This window comes from Onychomys torridus, chromosome 3 (genome assembly GCF_903995425.1).
Source record: "Onychomys torridus chromosome 3, mOncTor1.1, whole genome shotgun sequence".
NCBI classification, from domain to species: Eukaryota; Metazoa; Chordata; class Mammalia; order Rodentia; family Cricetidae; genus Onychomys; species Onychomys torridus.
The window spans coordinates 40,286,919-40,305,996 of NC_050445.1; the positions used below are offsets into that span (position 1 = coordinate 40,286,919).

Below are 19,078 nucleotides of genomic sequence, written 5' to 3' on the forward strand. Positions count from 1 at the left end.
TAAAATGCAGGAGATCTTCAATTCCCTTGTCTCTGGGGGCTGCCTGGCAGACAGGATAATGTGTCACGTAACAGGAGGCCCTAGGGACCTGCTCTGGGACCCAGAACTGGAGGTTATGAAGAAACCAGTATTTTTTTCCTTTTATGCCTATGAGTATAGTACCTGCAAATGTCTGTGCACCATGTGCACACAGTGCCAGCAGAGGGTGTTGGATCAACAGGAACTGGAGTTACAGATTCTTGTGAGCCCACATATGGTATAGGTGCTGGGTATTGAACCCTAGTCCCCCATCCCCCTTTGGCTGAATTAATTCAGATTCTAGGTGTTTAGATCTTTTGGTCCCAACAGAAGGGAGGGACAAGGTACTTGTTATCAGGGTCTCAGTGTAAAACAAGACTCTCATGGCAATGGTCATTCAAACGTGCCCAGTGGTTTTGGTGTCAGGGTTTGCCATCATCGTCCTATGGTGGCAGGTAACCTTGTTTGTCTGTTGCCCAGACACCTCTCATCTCTGAATTCCTAGTTCACAGAAGCAAGTGGTATTCTCAAGACACACACCAGTTTTAAGAATATTTTATTTATTTTTTGAGATTACATAGTCATTATTGCTGATCTAATACAATCACTTAGACATAAAGATTTCCAAGAGCTTCTCAGAACTAGTGATCCTTAGAGGTCTCGTTCCTTTCAGTAAGATGACAGTAAGAACTAGATGATTATTTATATAGATATGTATATATATATATAGTTTAGACTTGTCAATATATAATTTGCTGGTGTTACCTATTTTCTTTCCATAATTTTCTCTTATTAAAAAAGCTTAATGCAACAGTGCATTCTGATTTTTTAAACCGTGACAGTGAATTCTGAGGAAACCACAGAGCAGCAATTTCAGATCTGTTCAGAGAAAAGCCAAGCAGCAGAAAAGCTTTGCAGGAGTGTGTGGCCACGGGGAGCCGTGCTCTCATGGGAGGGGAGTGTGAGGAGGGAGAGGGCAGAAGGGAGGCAGACTAGAGGCATTTTGTTTAACAAGAAAAAGGAAAAAATATTTCCACCAAGAAAGCAAGAAGGCCATGAAGTAGCACACATTTCATTGTAGATAAATGGTAGGTATCCCCACCAGCCAGGACCACATACCTAGGGACAATCAGTGTTCTTTTCCTTGCCTCCTAGTAGCTAGGATGCATCTAAGAGGAGGAGATGGAGTAAGAAGAGATTTGCTCTGATTCCAAGGTTAGAGGAAACAATGATTTGGCTCTAACAGGGCGGAACCTAGACAGGAGTCCTGGACTACCTTCTCTCTTCCTTCCACATTCCCTATAAGCCCCCTGAACTGGGGACTCATCCCAGGGCTGGGCACATGCTAATCAAGTGTCCTATCACTGACTTACATCCCTACTTCTGGTTGCTTTCTTAATGGTGATGATGCAACAGTCTCCGAAGAGAAGAGAATAGATGCCATCTGCAACTCATAGTCACATACCTCACCATGGGCAGACACAGTGCAACCTAACTTAGAAACCCATGTGGCTCCCTTTCTATTTCCAATGGATCTCATCACTGGTTTTGACATAGTGCACTCTGTAAGTACCAGCTATAGGAGGCTCTGTAGAGAGCAAGGCTTTGCTGGAAATCAGCAGGTTATGATTTGGGGCCCAGACACCTGCCTAACAGAATCTGTCTGGGACATAAGATGAGGCAGATAGCTGAATCTTTTGCTAAAGAGATCCAATGAAGAGCCAGCCAGGCTTGGTAGCATATGCCTCAGGAGGTGGAGGCAGGAGGACTGCCATGTGTTTGAGGCTAGCCAAGGTTATAGAGTGAGACTATTTCAGAACAACAACAAAACCCAACAACAAAAACAAAATAAAGGTGGGAGAGGGATACAATTAGCTACTAATACAAAAATCAGAATGAGGCAAAAAGAACTGAGTAACTTTGTGGAATCTTTAGCCTCTATGGTCTTCCTTATAAAAGAGTAGAGACAGATGATACCCTGTGAAGAATCCATCTTCTGGGCTGAGCCTGTATACCATCTAATAAGGCCAACAGCCACCTACAGCAGTTCTGTTTCCTTATCTTCAAAAATAAGGACACTTCTAGACTAGCTTCCAGGGCATACACAAAGACAAGGGATGATGGGGATGGTAGAGGCAGAGGAGAAGAGCTAGATAAAGGTTTTAGTGATTCTGTGTGTCTTCTGTCTGAATGACCTTGGTCTTGAGACTCTGAAGCAGAACAATGTAAGAAATACATGAGAAACAAACATGAGACTTTTACATTGGATGGACCATGAGAGGCACTCATTTAACTCAAGATTCCTAGGGTCACTCCAGGTTTTTAATTTTTGAAACCGACTGATCCAATGGAAACCCTGAAACCAGTCAGTCTGTCTCCAAAGGAAATCTAAAGCTTGAGTGGACCGAGAAGTCTCACACTATTTACCAGCTGTTTTATGCTGGAGTTACTTAAACTCTCTGAAACAGAATCCTTGAACAGAAGGGCCAGATCATAAAGATACAGCAGCAGCAAAGAAAGATGAGACATCAAATTACAGATCTCACTTTCACCAATGGCAACTGCCAAAGGGATGAATGTCTGATTTGGTTCAGACCAGTCCCCCACCTCCTTCCCTAGTACCCAGTGACTGAGCCTGGGCCTTATGCACCAGCCACGGGCTTTGCCATTGAGCTATACTCCAGCCCTCAAACTAGTTTTCATCCTCTGGGTACAGATGACGGAGACGTCCATCTTCTGCAGCCAGGCTGTGGAGTCTTTCCTGGAAACAAACAGACTGGTTTCTTTAGGATGCCAAGCTGGACCCCATTCCAAAGCCTCAAGCTTCCAAATCTCTAGCAAACATCTTTGCCAACTCAGTTCCAGAAGTCATTTCAGGCAATAACAGAAGTTTCAGGAAGCACTATCCACATAAAGCCCCTCTTTTCTGAGACAGTGCCAGATTAGAGGGGGCTTCCCAGGGTGACAAGGAAGCAAAACTATGGGTCCCAGTGGAGCTGGTCCCCTACTTCCTGAGCAGAGTTTGGTGGGGTTAGAAAGCAAAACAAATGCCTGGCCAGCAGCAGAGGTATTAAGATCACGGAGGCACACCCTTTTAGGACCAGAAAGCATTAAAATGGATATAATATTCAAGGAACAGAAAGGAGTTCTGGGTAAGAAAAGAGACCCCAGTAGGCACAGACACAGGCACACTCCCACCTCACCAGCCTCTTTATAAAGAAGGCAGTGACAGTAACTATCAAGACTGGGAATGTAGGCCCTGTTGGATCAGTGGCTTCCAAAAGGCCTCATCTGGGAAAGGACCAAAGCTTGGAGAAAGGCAGCTGCTGAAAATTTAGTCCAGAAAACCCTAAGTAACAAGGAGTCTGGCATCCCTGAACTAACTCCTGAGCCTGGGAAGAAAAACGGCCATCACTGAGGAGTCCATCAATGGGCAAAGATGCGAATCATCACTAGGAATGGTCGACCGTTTCTTTCCTTCCTCAGCCTGTCCTCTGCGGCTCTCAGGCCCCAGGAGTAGTAACCACACTCTGGGCCAAGGCTACAGGCACAGGATTCTAGATTTTAATAAATAAATAACCTAACACATAGGATGAGCACGGCGGGCAGCTCTGATTGGAGAAGCAGCTTGCTGGGTTCTTCCTTGGATAAAGGCTTGGTTCTGTTCCTTAAATGTCTTCGGGCTTGCATTACAGGAACTTAATACCTGGAGGGAAAAAGAAAGTTGAAACTGATGCTATCTGCTGGTGGGGCTGGAACATGAGGAGCCTGTGTAACAGGAGACAAGGGCTTTTCTAGCGTATATGGTGAGGACAGGTATCTGTGGCTCTCTTCCTATCAGGGAAAAGGCTCAGTGGATAGAAGCACCTGCTACCGAGCCTCACGATCTCCCCAGGACCCACATGGGAGAAGGAGAACTCACTCCCATGGGCTACCCTCTGACCTCCACATGTGCAACACGTGCACATGCACCCATCTCCACATACACATGCATGCATACCCACAAAATAAATGAATAAAAATGTGATTCTAAAAGGCTAGTGTGTATGTGGGGCAAGGACAATGGCAATGTTTGAAGAAGATCTCAGAGTATTTAGAGGCAGGAGACCTGGAGGAAATGTGTTATTTCTCTGAGTTCATACAAAGGTATGTGGTAGAGGGACAAGGAGCAGCTGTACTGCGGGAAGCTCTTCACTACCCAGCCTTCTGGTTTCCGGGGAGCCCAAGGCACCTGTAGTAATTAGGTTTGAAGGGCCCATTCTTGTTGAGTCCCAGATACTTGGCCTGCTCATCTGTCAGCTCTGTCAGGTGGGCATCAAAGGTGGGCAGGTGAAGGCTTGCCACGTACTCATCTGGAAAGACCATAGAAGTCATGGGATAAGCATTCATGTCTCCTGGCTGCTGTGCTCCTCAGTGAGGCCTTAAAAAGCTGGAAGACAAGCTCTAGCTCCTGGGGATGATTGACGAGTGCTTGACCTTTGCTCATAGGTCCTCAAATCTAAGGAGTGACTACCTTCAGCTTCAAGCCCATGATTTTAAAAGCCAAGTATTTCTTTCAGTAACTCTACCCTGAAGCTTTCTCCTCAGAAAAGAAATGAGAGAAATAATGGGATAGCATAGGTCTTAAAAATGGGAAGCTTCACCTTTAGTTTTGCCTTAATGTCTATATTATACTATGAAAATACTAGAAATACTATACTATATATTCTAGAAAAATTAACAACCATGGGAAAATAACTTTAAAAACAACAACAACAACAACCTAGAACTGTGTGCTTTGCTTTAGTAATTTTACATCTTTTGAATCACTGTACTTCCAGCTTCATTTTATTTCCAAAGGGAATATAAACTGCTCTATTCATTCCATACTCTTCCATACTGTAGTAGCTTTGTTTTGCTTTTTGAGACAGCTGTGTAGTTCCGGCTGTCCTAAAACTCATTCTGTAGGCCAGCCTGGTCTCAAACTCATAGAGATCCTCCTGCCTCTGCCCCCCAAATACTGGGATTAACCCACCACATCAGAGTATTAAAGGGAAATACAGACACTTGTAACAGTTGTTGGAGCAAAGCCTGATGCTGACTTATTCCCTGAGTTTCTATCATTCTAGGTGCTTGGGACAGGCTTTTTAAAAATTTAAGACAGTTTAATGTTTCTCTTACACCAATCACCCACATAATTAACTCTCTCTCTCTCTCTCTCTCTCTCTCTTTCTTTTTCTTGAGACAAGATTTCTCTGCGTAACAGTTCTGGCTATCCTGGACTGCCCTTGAACTCACAGAGATCCGTCTGCCCCTGCCTCCTGAGTGCTGGGATTAAAGGCGTGTGCCACCACCATCCAGCCAGAATTAACTCTTTTTTTTTTGGTTTTTTTGAGACAGGGTTTCTCTGTGTAGCTTTGTGCTTTTCCTGGGACTCGCTTTGTAGACCAGGCTGGCCTTCAACTCATAGAGATCCCCCTGCCTCTGCCTCCCGAGTGCTGGGATTATAGGCATTCGCCACCACCGCCTGGCTCATAATTAACTCTTAACAGAAATCTGTATCCCTTAAAAGAAGGGACATCTTAGAAGTGGAATAAGCCAGATATCACAAGGCCAGAGATATTCTCTTTTGGGGGGAATATTTTCCTCCTCTTTGTGATTTTTGTATACATGATACTTTAAAAGAGAAAATCTTTAAAATTCAATTGGTAGGCCAGGCATGGTGGCACATGCTGTAATCCCAGACAGGAAACAAGTGTGAGTTCAATGCCAGCCTTCACTACATTGAGACCCTGACTCAAAACATAGTGTGTTGTAATACAATAAGGCATAATAAAATAATTCTCAGGCATGTATTCTAAATCATAGCAAAATGCAAGAACCTCTCTAGAGGGCTGGAGAGATGGCTTAGAGGTTAAGAGCACTGGCTGCTCTTTCAGAGATCCTGAGTTCAATTCCCAGCAACCACATGTTAGCTCACAACCATCTGTAATGAGATCTGGTGCCCTCTTCTGGCCTGTGGGCAAACATGTAGGCAGAACACTGTACACGTAATAAATAAATCCTTTAAAAGAAAAGAATTATATATATATATATATATATCTCCCTAGAAAAACCTATGTGGAAAATACACAAATCACCTTGAAATAGAGTCTGGAGTCCTAGTTCCTATTTTATAAGATAAAGATAGGTTTTCTTACCCCCACCCCCCCCCCCCGGAAGTTAATGCCTCCAAGTTTCCTTTAGCTCCTGACAGTGACCCACTTTGGTGAGAATGGAGAAGGGCAGCTTACCCATTTTCTTGGGCAACAGGTACACATCTTGCTTATAGCGACCCTCAGGAGCATTGTAAAGTTCTATCAAGGCGAGAGCCTAGAAAAGCACAGACATGTATGCTGACACACCTTTCAAAGCTGTGAAAGCTAGCTTGTCTAAGAGCCCTCTCCAGCCCACAACGGCCCACTGCAGAGCTTACCTGAGTGGTAGCAGTGATAGAGAGCACAAATGTAGGCACTGTGGAGCAGCTTAGGTTCAGCAGCCGGCCCTAGTGATCAGAGGCGAAGGCAGAGGGGCATTAGGACGGCTGCTGCCTTTCAAGAGCGGAGGCAGAATGAGGGCCAAGTCCCAGTCTTTCCCGAGATTGTCAGACACAGCAGGCATTCAACACAAAGGAAGCCACTGATATCCTCTAAATTCTTTCCTTCTTTCTTTTTGAGACAGGGTCTTTCTGCATAACTTTGGCTGTCCTAGAACTTGTTATGTTGATCAGGCTGGCCTCAAACTCAGCGATCTGCCTGCTTCTGCCTCTGCAAGTGCCTTTAATCAGGCATGGGCCACCATATTTTAAATGTCTTGAAATTTTTATCTAAAATTTATTTTTTAGCTTATATATCAAAGCAAAAATTATACATACTTGTAGGGAACTATGTAATGTTTCAATACAAGAGTACACATATCTATTTCCTCAAATATTCATTATTTCTTTAAATCCTCACTTACAGTGTTTTTAAATGTCCAATACATAACTGTTACCTATAGTTACAGTATGGTGATAGTATGCCAAAATTATTTACACTTCTAGCTACCTGAAACTCAATATGCACTGATCAACCTCTCCTCAACCCCACCACTGCATAGTTCCAAGCCTCTGGTAACCATTGTTTTTGTTTTCTGAGATAGGGGCTCACTACGTGATCACAGGCTGGCCTGTAACTCTCATTCTCCTGTCTCAGCCTTCTGAATATTGGGATAACAGAAGTGTGCTACTATGCCTGGCTTACCAACATTTATTCTTCTCACAACTTCTAAGAGAATAGAACATAAGGCTAAAGAGAACAAGTTGGACACAAGGCTCATAAATCCACTGAATAGAGCTGTTCTGATTTACTTAGGAATTCTCTTGCTGATTTATATTTATTTGCTATTAGAAATAATGCTAGACTAACCTTTTCTTTTCTTTTGGAGACAGTCTTATTATGAAACCTAAGCTGGCCTAAAAGTTACCAGGTACCCAAGGCTGATCTTGAACTCCCAATTCTTGTGCCTCCATCTCTCTAATTATTTTTTTTTATTTTAATTAATTTCATTTAATTAATTTTTTTACACACCAACCACAGTTTCCCCTCCCTCCTCTCTTCCCGTTCCCTCTACCCATGGCCTCCATCTCTTAAATTCTAAGATCACAGGCGTGGACCAATACTTCTGGACCCATATCCAATGTTTTCAGATTCTGCATGATTGAGATCATGCATTACTTGTTTTCCTGTGTCTGGCTGATTTCACTTCACATTACGTCACATTACCAGATGACAGGAGTTTATTTTTATGGTAGAACAGAATACATTGTGTGCATGCACCACATTTCCTTCAGTCAGTCCCACTTCCTGGCTGATGTGACAGCCTGCAATGAAGAAAGGAATGTATGGATCTGCCATACCTTAGACTCCATCTTCTTTAGATATGTAACAATGGGATTACTGGAACACACAGTAGTTCTGTTGTTCAGTTTTTGAAACACTCATACTGTTTTTCATAATTTGTTATGTTTTATCTCTTTGATAATAGTAATTCTTACTGGAATGAGGTAATACCTCGTTGTGACTTTAGTGATGCTGAACATATCCCTCTTTGTTTGTTGGCCATTTGTATGTCTTCTTTAGAATTAATTGATATCCAAATGGAAGCACTACAAATTTCATAAATGTTTATCCCAAACTATTTCCGGAAGTATGTAAAAAGGAATAAAGGCAGTCACATGACACTGAGGACTGTAAATCTCCATTCTCTAGAGCAAACTATCCTCCTTCTGGGGGTTGGCATTCCTTAGACTGTCTTAGGAAAGGAAACAGTCAAGGCCAGCAGCAATCTCCAGGCTGAGGAGGAGACAACTATGGATTTAGGAAGCTGTGATGGTTCTTGTGCTTCTCAGTGTGATTCTCTGACCCACAGGCAGGTAGCCTTGAATTCTGAGTGGACAATAAAGACAGAAAAAGAGCTAACACCTGCCCCATGCTGTCCTTTCTTGCTTTGTTTCCTGGGAAGCCTGACTACTGTTTTTGCTCAGCTATATAGCCCAAAACACCTTTAGTGCCGGTTTGCATCACCAAAATTGCTAAGAGGGACCTCCCAGGACAGTTTAGAAATGCTGCCAGATAGGGGGCTGACGTCAAGGCTATTAATAAACACTTAACAACCTGTTCTTTCCTAGCCATACACACGCCTTCCCAGACACATTCTAAAGCATCTAAAAGATGTTAACTAAGTGAGGGCAAAAGGTCAAAAGACTAAGGACATACAAAGTTGGCCTATGTGCCCCTACAGAAGGACATGAAATTGTTTACATTTTCATACTCAGTTTCTTTAATGTAAAAAACAAACCCCAAAGGAAACCGAAATCCCTGGTTAAAAGGAACGCTTCCTAGGAAGAACAGGAAGCACTCCCAGCACCCAGGAACACTGGCTATGAGAGCAGAGCCTTTACTACAGGAAAAGCAGTTAGAAAACGACCCCCCAACTCCCTCCGTCACACACAAGGACTGGGAATATGGCTCAGTGGTGGAGCACTTGCTTAGCATGTGTGCATGTGTGAAGACTTAAGTTCAATTCCTAGCATAGGGGGAAAAAGAAGGAATATGTGTGAGCTAGATAAAGCAGGATGTGGAATTGTCCATCCAGCAAACAATTCACAGAATAAGCTGGGTACCTACTACACCTTGGGCTCCGTTCACCAGTTCAGAAGACACTAAAATAGAGACACTATCAGCAAAGACATGACTTTCCCAAAGCTTATCAAAGACAGTCTGAGTTACAGCCTCCTTTGCTACTGATTAAGCCACCCCACAAATGACATTATCTCTCTGTGGGCATCACTTGAAGTGGCACTGATTCTATCTGCTAATTCCTTCCACAGTAATAGTCATTATCTGACTCAACCTGGAGAGTGACATGGAGAGACAGGATAATTGGTGAAAAGTAAGGAACCAAAATAGTTTCTTAATTGCTGAATGAAAAGACCTTTCACAATCAGAAGTAAAATCCACTGGTAAAGTAATTAAACTTGTGCTTCAGAGACAGAGTTGAAAGGATCGGGGAAGATGAAGGAAGGGAGCAGGAACCACAGTCTCTCCTGTCAGGGGAGTGGCTCCCTGTCAGCTTCAGTCTCACCTCTGCCAGCAGCACTATCCTCTTGCCATCAGGCCATATCACGTGGTCAACTTGGGATCTTACTCTCTCCCAGGTCAGTTCTGGTGTCCGCAGGCTGGCCTGGAACACATACAGGAAGAACATCATTAGCTATGCCCAGTCCCTGATATTGGAGACAGAAAGATGTTGAAGGGAGCCATTTCAAATAGCAAGTCGAAAGAAGCAACCAACATGCCAGATGGAGAATACCTGTCCTGGGTTGGTTAGGACTGTTCCATTTCAGGGGATTTAATCTGAGGCTCAGCCAGGGAGGGATCACTCAGGATGTCATTCCACAACATATACTGTACGCCCACTCTCTGCTGAGCACAGTAAAAGGTGCTATGGGAAATACAAAAGAAACCAAAGGCATGGTTTCTGCCTTCAAAAAGCTCATATTTTAGTTGGGGACACAAAACAATACATATGTGAGAAGAAAATACAAAGCAACATGCAAACAAGTGCAGATTAATATGGTGCAAACTGAACACATAAGTGCTGAAGAGATGGAAAAAAACAGAAGATCAGAGCCAAGTGGGATTAGCTGGAGAAGGCTGAACGTCCTAAACAGAGCATGCTGGGGACCAAGATTCTGCCCTCATGTCCCATGTTCCCGGCTGCACCTTCTCAAAAGGCTGGTTTATCTAGAGTGACAGAAGCTCTGTGTCCTAAGTGCAAATGTGAGGTAGCCTTTAGAGGAAGCTAGTGGTAGAGTCAAGCACTCAGTGGCTCACCCTCTTTCCACTTCTGTATATTGTACATTCAGAGAACAAAAGAAAAGACGGTAAGTTTATTATCAGCAGCAATCAAATAACAGTCACAGGGTGTGCAGACTTAGGACAACTACTTCCTTCTTCAATAAGCAATGGCTGAAACAGAAAGGGAGTCCATATTCCAAAACTACCCTATCAATTCATCTGGTGAAACTGAAAAGTTCGACAAATACTAGTCCTCAAAGAGAAACACTTTTGTTACATACGAATTCTAGGCACTGTAGTAAAGGACAAATACCTAGGAAGAATGTGAGCAATTTTTGCATAGAGACAGTTATCTTTTCATTTTTAAATCTCCAAATTCTTTCTAGACATACAATGGGGTACTCATGTTTAGAAAATCATGGTCCCTTTCTCTAAGGAAATGACAATCTAATAGTGCAAAAAGACATAAAATTATACTTTAGTGTATTCAGAATTGTATTTATTCATGGTCAGAATCATCATTTCTTTATTAGGTACTTTAGAAATGTAGTCTTGAGACATAAGTTTCATAAATTAATTCAATCATTCTAAAGAGCAATTAGGCAGTAACTATCAAATGTTATAGAAACCTAATTTTTTCTTTTCAAGATAGGGTTTCTTTGTGTAGTTTTGGTGCCTGTCCTAGATCTCACTCTGTAGACCAGGCTGGTGATGAACTCACAGAGATCCGCCTGGCTCTGCCTCCTGAGTGCTGGGATTAAAGGCATGTACCACCATTGCCCGGCTATAGATACCTAATTTTTATCAACTGATTTAATTTTTAGACTCCTAAAACAAATACTTATTCAAGTCAAGAATTTAAGTGCCTAAATTTAGTCTAAGACAGGTGTAATGGTGCATGCCCTTACTCCCAGCACTTGGGAGGGGGAGGCGGAAGAATCAAAAGTTTAAGGACAGCCTGTGCTATAATAAAACTATGTCTCAATAAACAAAAGCAAAAATAAAGAAAGAATAGTCATTCTAGCATTATAAATAATAGCAAAGAAACATAAACCAGTAAGGGAGTGACTAAGTAAATCAGCTCCAGTGGGTTATGTAACACCTATATAAAAAAAGAAAACAGGGTTGGGGATTTAGCTCGGTAGAGTGCTCGCCTAGCAAGCGCAAGGCCCTGGGTTCGATCCTCAGCTCCACATACAAAAAAAAAAGAAAACAAGGAAGAAGAAGAAAAAGAAGATGAAATAGTAGTAATAATAATATTGAGGAGAGGGGGATCTGGGGGACTGGGAGGAGTGGAGGATGTACTTACTGTACGAGAGAATAATGAGAACAACAACAACAGAGGTTTGATACATGGCTTAGTGGTACTATTCTTGCCCAGCAAGTATAAAACACTGGATTTGATCCCGAGTGCCACAGTTTAGAGCATTATAAAAGCAAATGAGGTGAACATAATTAAAAATAATTGAAGAGAGCAGACAACTGAAGAAGTTAAGGATATATACAAAATAAATCCGTTAGCCTTTGAACATCACATAGAGGGGTACAACCACCTATGGTAACCAACTACTTTTTGTTGAGATGAGATGTTAAGTAGCTCAGAATTTTATTGTTTCATATCATCCATCTTCCAGAGGAAAAGCAATCTTCATGACTGGGAGCAAAGAGCTGACGACAGGATACTGAGAATCTACCATCTTGGGAAGTACTTCTTGGGAAGACTCTGGTGGAATCAAGGAAAGTGGCCAATGGTGGGAAGGGGCAGCATATTAAAGCATAGGAATGGCTATGATTCAGGCAAACACCTTGATGGGCAATTTAAAAGGAGGTTTAAGAGGAACTGGGTTAACTTATCTCCACCACTTTCCCAGGAAGGTCAATGTCCTCACTATGAAGATGTCCACTTGGTCATCTCACTCCCCGAGAGGGTTTCCTACCCTATGGTCGGCACAAGAATAGCTCTTAAATTCAACCACCTGGGGCTGGGAGAGGAAGGAGATCAGTGGTAAAACATATGCTATTGGTTTCAATCTCTGACACCACCACTCCAAAAGGGACGGGGCACCAAATTGGCTTTGCTGTGAATTTACACTCACTTATTACTCTACCAGGAAAAGGGGTGCTTCTGCAGGTACCATCTCCAACTGCAGGCATATGCCCCGGTAAGTGTATCATGCCTGTACACATTGAGCGTACATGATTTTGAAAAGTGCATAGCACCCCCTCCCACCCAGGGAACACAGCTGTGGCTCTAGTTCTTTCAAGCAGAAGCAACAGCAAGGCTTAGGTAAAACAGTTCCTTAGTTGGAAAAAGCCCCTGACAGCATGTGTATATAATGGCTTATCACTTGAACTGTGAAGTGGTAATCGCACAGGCCTCCCATGTGACAGGAAATGTGTGAAGGAGAGCTGGTCAGTGAGTAGCCCATAGCAGGGATTCATAGAATTCCTGTTTTTCAGGAAGAAAAGTGCAGCTTCCTGAATGGCTAACGTCTTTTCATGAACTATTCTTTCCTAAAATATACAGCAAGCAATAGCTCAAAGTTAGGCAAAACCAAAATTTCTACCCAAAAGAGGAAAAGAAAAAACCTAAGTAATTTTTGGGAGAGGGGAGATGTTTGGAGGATCTTACTACACACACAGGCCATGAGAACCTGGAGCTCTCTATGGAGCCCAAGCAGGCTTCGACCTCTCAACCTTCCTCAACCTTCCTCAACCGCGAAGTGCTAGGAATTACTCTAAATTTTGATCACAAAGCTATCTAGCCAGCCATCAGGTGGATCTGAGTTTCCTACAGAGCTCAAAGCTGTCTCAAAAACAAAACAATATGACAACAAAATCTAGCTGGATAAACATTACATAGTAACAATAACTTGATTTACAGAGGATTTCTTCTCTAAGTTTTGGTTACAAAAGATCATTATCTGGATGAATATTTACCAAGTAATTCTATCTACATAGTAACACTAAGTTGATTTGTAGAGAATCTCCTTTCTTTTCACATCATCGAGTCTCATTACCTCTACTGCTTACTTGTGCACTGAACCCAAGCCACCACCTTCACCATCTCGAAGAGTCTCCTGCTGTCCTTACACCTTCTAGAGCTCCAGAAGGGTTTTCTCTATACAAAGCCAGGCTGATAGTTAAAGAAATATATATGTATCAGATACATTTTGTTATTCATTTGTTCAAAATTGACCAGGAGCCTCTTTTCTATTTAGATAATAATCCAGTTATTAGAACCCATAAAGCTCCACCTTACTCATTACCTGCTGAGCTGCCTCCCCTAGCCTCACGTTCTTTCTGGTACATTCTGGTACTGTCACCAGGCTTTATCTTTAAAGACGTACTTATTGATCTACTTATTTATCTTTGTGTGTGTTGGCACTTGCATGGTGTGTGTCTGGAGGTCAGAGGACTGGGTACAGGAACTGCTTCTTTACCATCACGTGGGTTCCAGGGACTCAGCTCAGGTCCTCAGGCTTGGTTGCAGGCGCATACACCAGCTGCTGGCCCCACCACAGCTTCTTGGGCTCCTTTACTTGCCATTCCGTTTTGTTTGGTGTTCCTCTTTGCAATAGTGAGACTGAGCCCAGGCCCTTGTGCATTCATTCCTGCCAACTGTTCTACCACTGAGCTACATCCCTGCTTGACCTTTCTCTGTGAGTATACAGTACTCAGATATCTTGCTTTTTCTTTAATTTAGCTCCCCCACCCCAATATTATATCCACAAAAATACCTTTTTGACTATTTCAATTAAAAGGCTGTTGTTCTCAACACCCTCACCTTGCTTTTTTCATTCAATATAACACAGGCAATAAAAGTTGACTTATTTCTTATCCATCTTCCACACAAGAATATAAACTCCATGAGAGATGAGATGCTATTCAATGCTTTTTCTTCATCCAATTAAAAGTCAGTATGGAGCAGGCCAAGTATTCAGTATATACTTGCAAAATAATGAATGAGCATTCTGGTTCTAATCATTGACTGAGTTTTGTTGTGGGTAGCCATCCCAGCATTGGCCTGGAAGTTCCAACCCCCATTGAGGCTTCGGTAATGGTCACGCCCACGAGGCAGGGTGGAGGAGGAAGCGGAAGACCAAGGATCGGGAGGAGGTCGCTCTCTTGGTTCCGGGACCCTGGACGCTGGAGGTAGACCGAGCAGAGTTCTCCAGAGAGCACCGCTGGACTGCGCCGTACCTTTCCCAGACCCTGCAACCTATCCCTTCATTTGTGAGTTACCCCTCACAATAAACTTCCCTTTTAACTCCGTGGAGTGGCCTCAATAATTTCACCAATAGAGTTTACTGAGTTTGGTTTCTTTTTGCTTTTCTTTTCTTTTCTTTTCTTTTTCTTTTTTTTTTTTTGAGATAGGATCTTATTATATAGCCCTGGATGGCACTGAAGTCACAGCAATTCTGTATTAACTTTCTGAAGTGCTGGGATTACAGTTATGAGTTTTCTATTACTTTAAATTTTGTTTTACATGTTCTGTGACACTATCATCAAACACTAACATTTAACTTTCAAAAGCCCTCTGAGCAGCACCTTTTCTGGACCATTTAATTTAGCATCTACCTTATACCATGAAGAATTCAAAGAAAAGAGAGCGATGGCTCTTGGCTCCTGATGTGGCAAATATGGGGGTCTACCTAGCAATGATGTCAAAACCAGGCCTAGTTTCAACACCTTATCTAGAGTGATTCCTTTGAAAGTAAAAGCCATCATATTAAAACTGAGCCAGATTAGAATCCCTGTAACAGCTCTCTGTTTCTCTCAGAATATCACTGGTTCTGGGGGTGGGCTGTTAGGCCTAAGAGGTCTGGCCTATCACCTCTCAGACCTCATTTCCATTCTTCCCTGCCTTGTGCTTACTGTGCGCCAAGTGCACTGGCCTCCTGTTACCCCTCAAACGGAGCAGGTTGGCTTTTGCTCCAGGACATGTGTACCAGCTGCTGCTGCTTAGAATGCTCTTTACCTAAAAACCCACATGGCTAACTCCTTCAACCTCAGGCTCACAGTCTGACATCACTACTGAGAACAGCACCCTCGTGTCCCCCCGTCCTGTTCTACCTCTTCCTGCTGTGGTTCTACTTTCAGGTCTAGGATTTACTTCCATATTTTAGTTTTTCTTCTCACTTAAACATAAGCTCTGTGAGGGTAGGATTTGTTATGTTCACTACTCCAAGCATCTAGAACTACAGCTGCCATATAGCAATCACACAATAATATTTTTGATTGAAGGTAAATGGCCTTTTGATCTTTATTCTGAGAAATACTCATGTGTGGCCTTTTTTCTTTCTTTCTTTCTTTTTTTTTTTTTTGGAGCTGAGGATCGAACCCAGGTCCTTGTGCTTGCTAGGCAAGTGCTCTACCACTGAGCTAAATCCCCAACCTCTTTCTTTTTTTCTGAGACAGGGTTTCTCTGTGTGTAGCTTTGGCTGTCTTGGAACTTTCTTTGTAGACCAGGCTGGCCTCAAACACACAGATCTGCCTCCTGAGTGCTGGGTTAAAGGTGTATGCCACCACACACACTGGCTCAAATACCTGAATTTTGTACTTAAGTTTCATTTTGAATCAATTGTATGACTTATCAGTGTACTTAATCTATGTTTCCCAGTTGAAAGTGAAGAATAAATCCTCACAGAGGACTCAAGGGGATGGGATGAGAAAGGCAGAAGTACAAAACTTATACGATCGCATTAGTTAGAGCTTCCTGCGGCGAGAAGGAAAAAGTCTCTCCTCCTCCTCCTCCTCCTCCTCCTCCTCCTCCTCCTCCTCCTCCTCTTCCTCCTCCTCCTCCATCTTTGACCAGTTAGTAAAGGTGCCCATTCACCCATGGCACATAGGTGAAACTTAAGAGATGCCCCTCCTCCCGCCAAAGAACCAACTATCAACCTGACTAGTAATTGTAGGCAAACTACAGCGACAGGACAGAGGAATGAAGCATGGCACTCGGACCCCGGACTAGAAACAGGCTTGCAGGCTATCCTGCTAGCTGTTCTTCCTTCTTTCTGGTGCAGGGGTTAAACCTGGAGCCTCATGTATGTGAGGCAAACACCAACACCGAGCTACATCCCCAGCCTTTTTTTTTTTTTTTTTTCGAGACAAGGTTTCTCTGTAGCTTTGGAGCCTGTCCTGGACTATCTCTGTAGACCAGACTGGCCTCGAACTCACAGAGATCCATCTGCCTCTGCCTCTCGAGTGCTGGGATTACAGGCATGTGCCACCACCGCCCGGCACCAGCTGTTTTTAATAACAAAAGAATGGAACATAGGGTTAAAAGAGAAACCACATCAAATAAATATTATCCAACAAGGCTCTCAGTGTCAGCTGGTCCTTACCTGGTAGAGCTGGAGCTCAATCACAGCAGCCCTCAGTGGAGATGAAAGCATGCTATGGTTGAACCAGCTACCCAGACAGAAAGACAGATGTGCATAAAATGCCACAAAAACTTAAAGCCAGAGTCAAAGTCAAACTGAGAGATACTTTGGTAAATCTGAAAAGAAATAAATAACACCTCTATTAACTATAACTCGGACAACTTAATGAGGTTTGGATGACTATAATCAGATTAGAGAAACACAAGGACAGACTTTCCAGGTTGTAGCAATGCACACTGTTAGACAGTGGCTCTGAACTGAAGGTGATACTTACAGACCCAATCACTAAAATGTAAGAGATATGTTAGGGGAGATCTGGCCCAGGCAGGAGGAGAGGAATGGAAAACTACAGCATTTGGTAGACACAGCCACTCTAAGGCAATGTGTTCGTCCTAGCCACAGATTTCTGCTTTGTGTTTCCATGGACTAGCCTACTCACCTCATCTCTATGTAAAGCTAAATCCTCAAAATACTGACTACCATTCTGATTGACAGTGAGTTTGTGCAGCCTCCAGTTCTCAACATGGAAAGAAAAGGTTTCACAGTCTGAGTAGGTAATCAAGCCTAGGTGGAAGGAGAAGTCATGAAATGATGGAGATGAAAAGCTTTATTTTGCCCGATAAGCACAGGCCACAGGGCAGGTGAGTGGGTAGATGTGGACTGTTACTAGGGTGGTCATGTTTAGGGTAGCTGATGACCCTGCTTCTTCTTCTCCCAGTTTGTCACCTGAGAAGGAGAGAATGAATGAAAACTAAGAAGGTCCCAGTAATAATCAGTAATGACCTTACCACATCAATCTCAGTGTTGGAGTGTCCCATGTTACACACAATGCAGCTGTTCTTCATACGGTCCAAGTGCTCTCTGGTTACCACATTCTTGTTACCTTAAAACAGAAGAGATGCCCACATGAGAAGGAATGAAGTTAGACTCCTACCTCATATAATACACACACACACACACACACACATATATAAAATGAAATATATAAAAAATCAACTCTACATAGATCCTATTCTCTTTTTTTGTTTTTTGTTTTGTTTTTGTTTTGTTTTGTTTGTTTCTTGAGACAGGGTTTCTCTGTGTAGTCCTGGTTGTCTTGGTACTTGCTCTGTAGCTGTCCTTGAGCTCAAAGAGATCCGCCTGCTTCTGCCTCCTGAGTGCTGGGTTTAAAGGTGTGTGCCATCACCACCAGGCTCATAGATCATATTCTTAAGAGCAAAAACTGTAAAACTCTTAGTTGTTTAAAGAAATTTTAGAGGAACATAAAGTGAATCCTTGTGAGCTCAGGTTGAGCAACAATCTATTCCCATATAGCACTTTAAAGAGAAGCAACAGAATAAAATAGAGACTAGACTACATCAATAGACATACACATCCTTGTCTTATAAATGACCCCACTAAGTGTTTAAAAGACAACAAACAAAATCTTTTGTATTTGGGACTCTTACAACTCAGCAATAAAGACAAATAATCTAATTTAAAAATTAATAAAGGACTTGAAAAGATGTTTCTTCAGAGATAGGCATGGCCGGAAAGAATGAAGAACATCACTAGCCACCAAAACCATATATGACTTTATGTTCACTGGGACATAAAATACACACTGGCAATAAAATACACAGTAATAAAATTGTTGTTGAGGATGTAGAGAAACACTGTTGGTACAACTGTACAATAGTACCATCACTTTGAAAAATAGTTCGATAATTCCTTAAAACCTTAAAAATAGAATTACTATATGATACAGCGATTTTATTGCCGTTTACACAAATAACAGAATTGAAAACGTGTTCACACAAAGTCTTAGATTCAAAGTTTGTAGTGGCATCATTCATAATGACCCCAAGTGAAACAAACCCAAACATCCATCTATATCCTTCAGAATAGATAAACGGTGGTATATCCATACAAAGGAATAGTATTCAGAAACAAAGAGATGAAATATTAATACATGTTATTATATGGATGGAACTTGGAAGCATCGTGCTGAGAAGCTAGTCATAAAATACTACATATTGTATGACTTCATTTTATATAGAATATCCAGAAAAAGCAAATATGCACAGACAGAAAAATCAGTAGTTGCTTAGGGTTACAGGAGTGTGAAGGATGGAATAAATAGTGAACATTTATGATAGAGGACTTCTTGTGGGTATGATGAAAATGTTCTAGAATTAGATAATGGGATGTTCTACAACTTCAGTAAAAACCACCACACTGTACGCTTTTCAAAGGTGAACATTGTGCTATATGAATTATATCTCAATAGAAAGTTGTAACAGTTATACAAGCCTGTGAATTTCTATAAAGTATTGA

General features: G+C 42.3%; 1 protein-coding gene across 4 annotated transcripts in view; it reads right to left on the bottom strand.

Annotated features, from left to right (window-relative positions):
* Positions 1–557: 557 nt before the first annotated feature.
* The window catches only part of LOC118579356 (putative adenosylhomocysteinase 3), a 176,576-nt gene continuing 158,055 nt past the window's right edge, over positions 558–19,078 (bottom strand). For all 4 annotated transcript variants that reach the window (XM_036180541.1, XM_036180544.1, XM_036180542.1 and 1 more), the window contains exons 12-17: positions 17,551–17,645; positions 9,661–9,759; positions 6,473–6,541; positions 6,291–6,369; positions 4,250–4,370; positions 558–3,724 (exon numbers count right to left, since the gene is read on the bottom strand). In XM_036180541.1, coding sequence (XP_036036434.1) covers positions 3,718–3,724; positions 4,250–4,370; positions 6,291–6,369; positions 6,473–6,541; positions 9,661–9,759; positions 17,551–17,645 — 470 coding nt within the window. In that variant the 3' untranslated portion in view covers positions 558–3,717. The remainder of the gene's footprint in view (positions 3,725–4,249; positions 4,371–6,290; positions 6,370–6,472; positions 6,542–9,660; positions 9,760–17,550; positions 17,646–19,078) is intronic.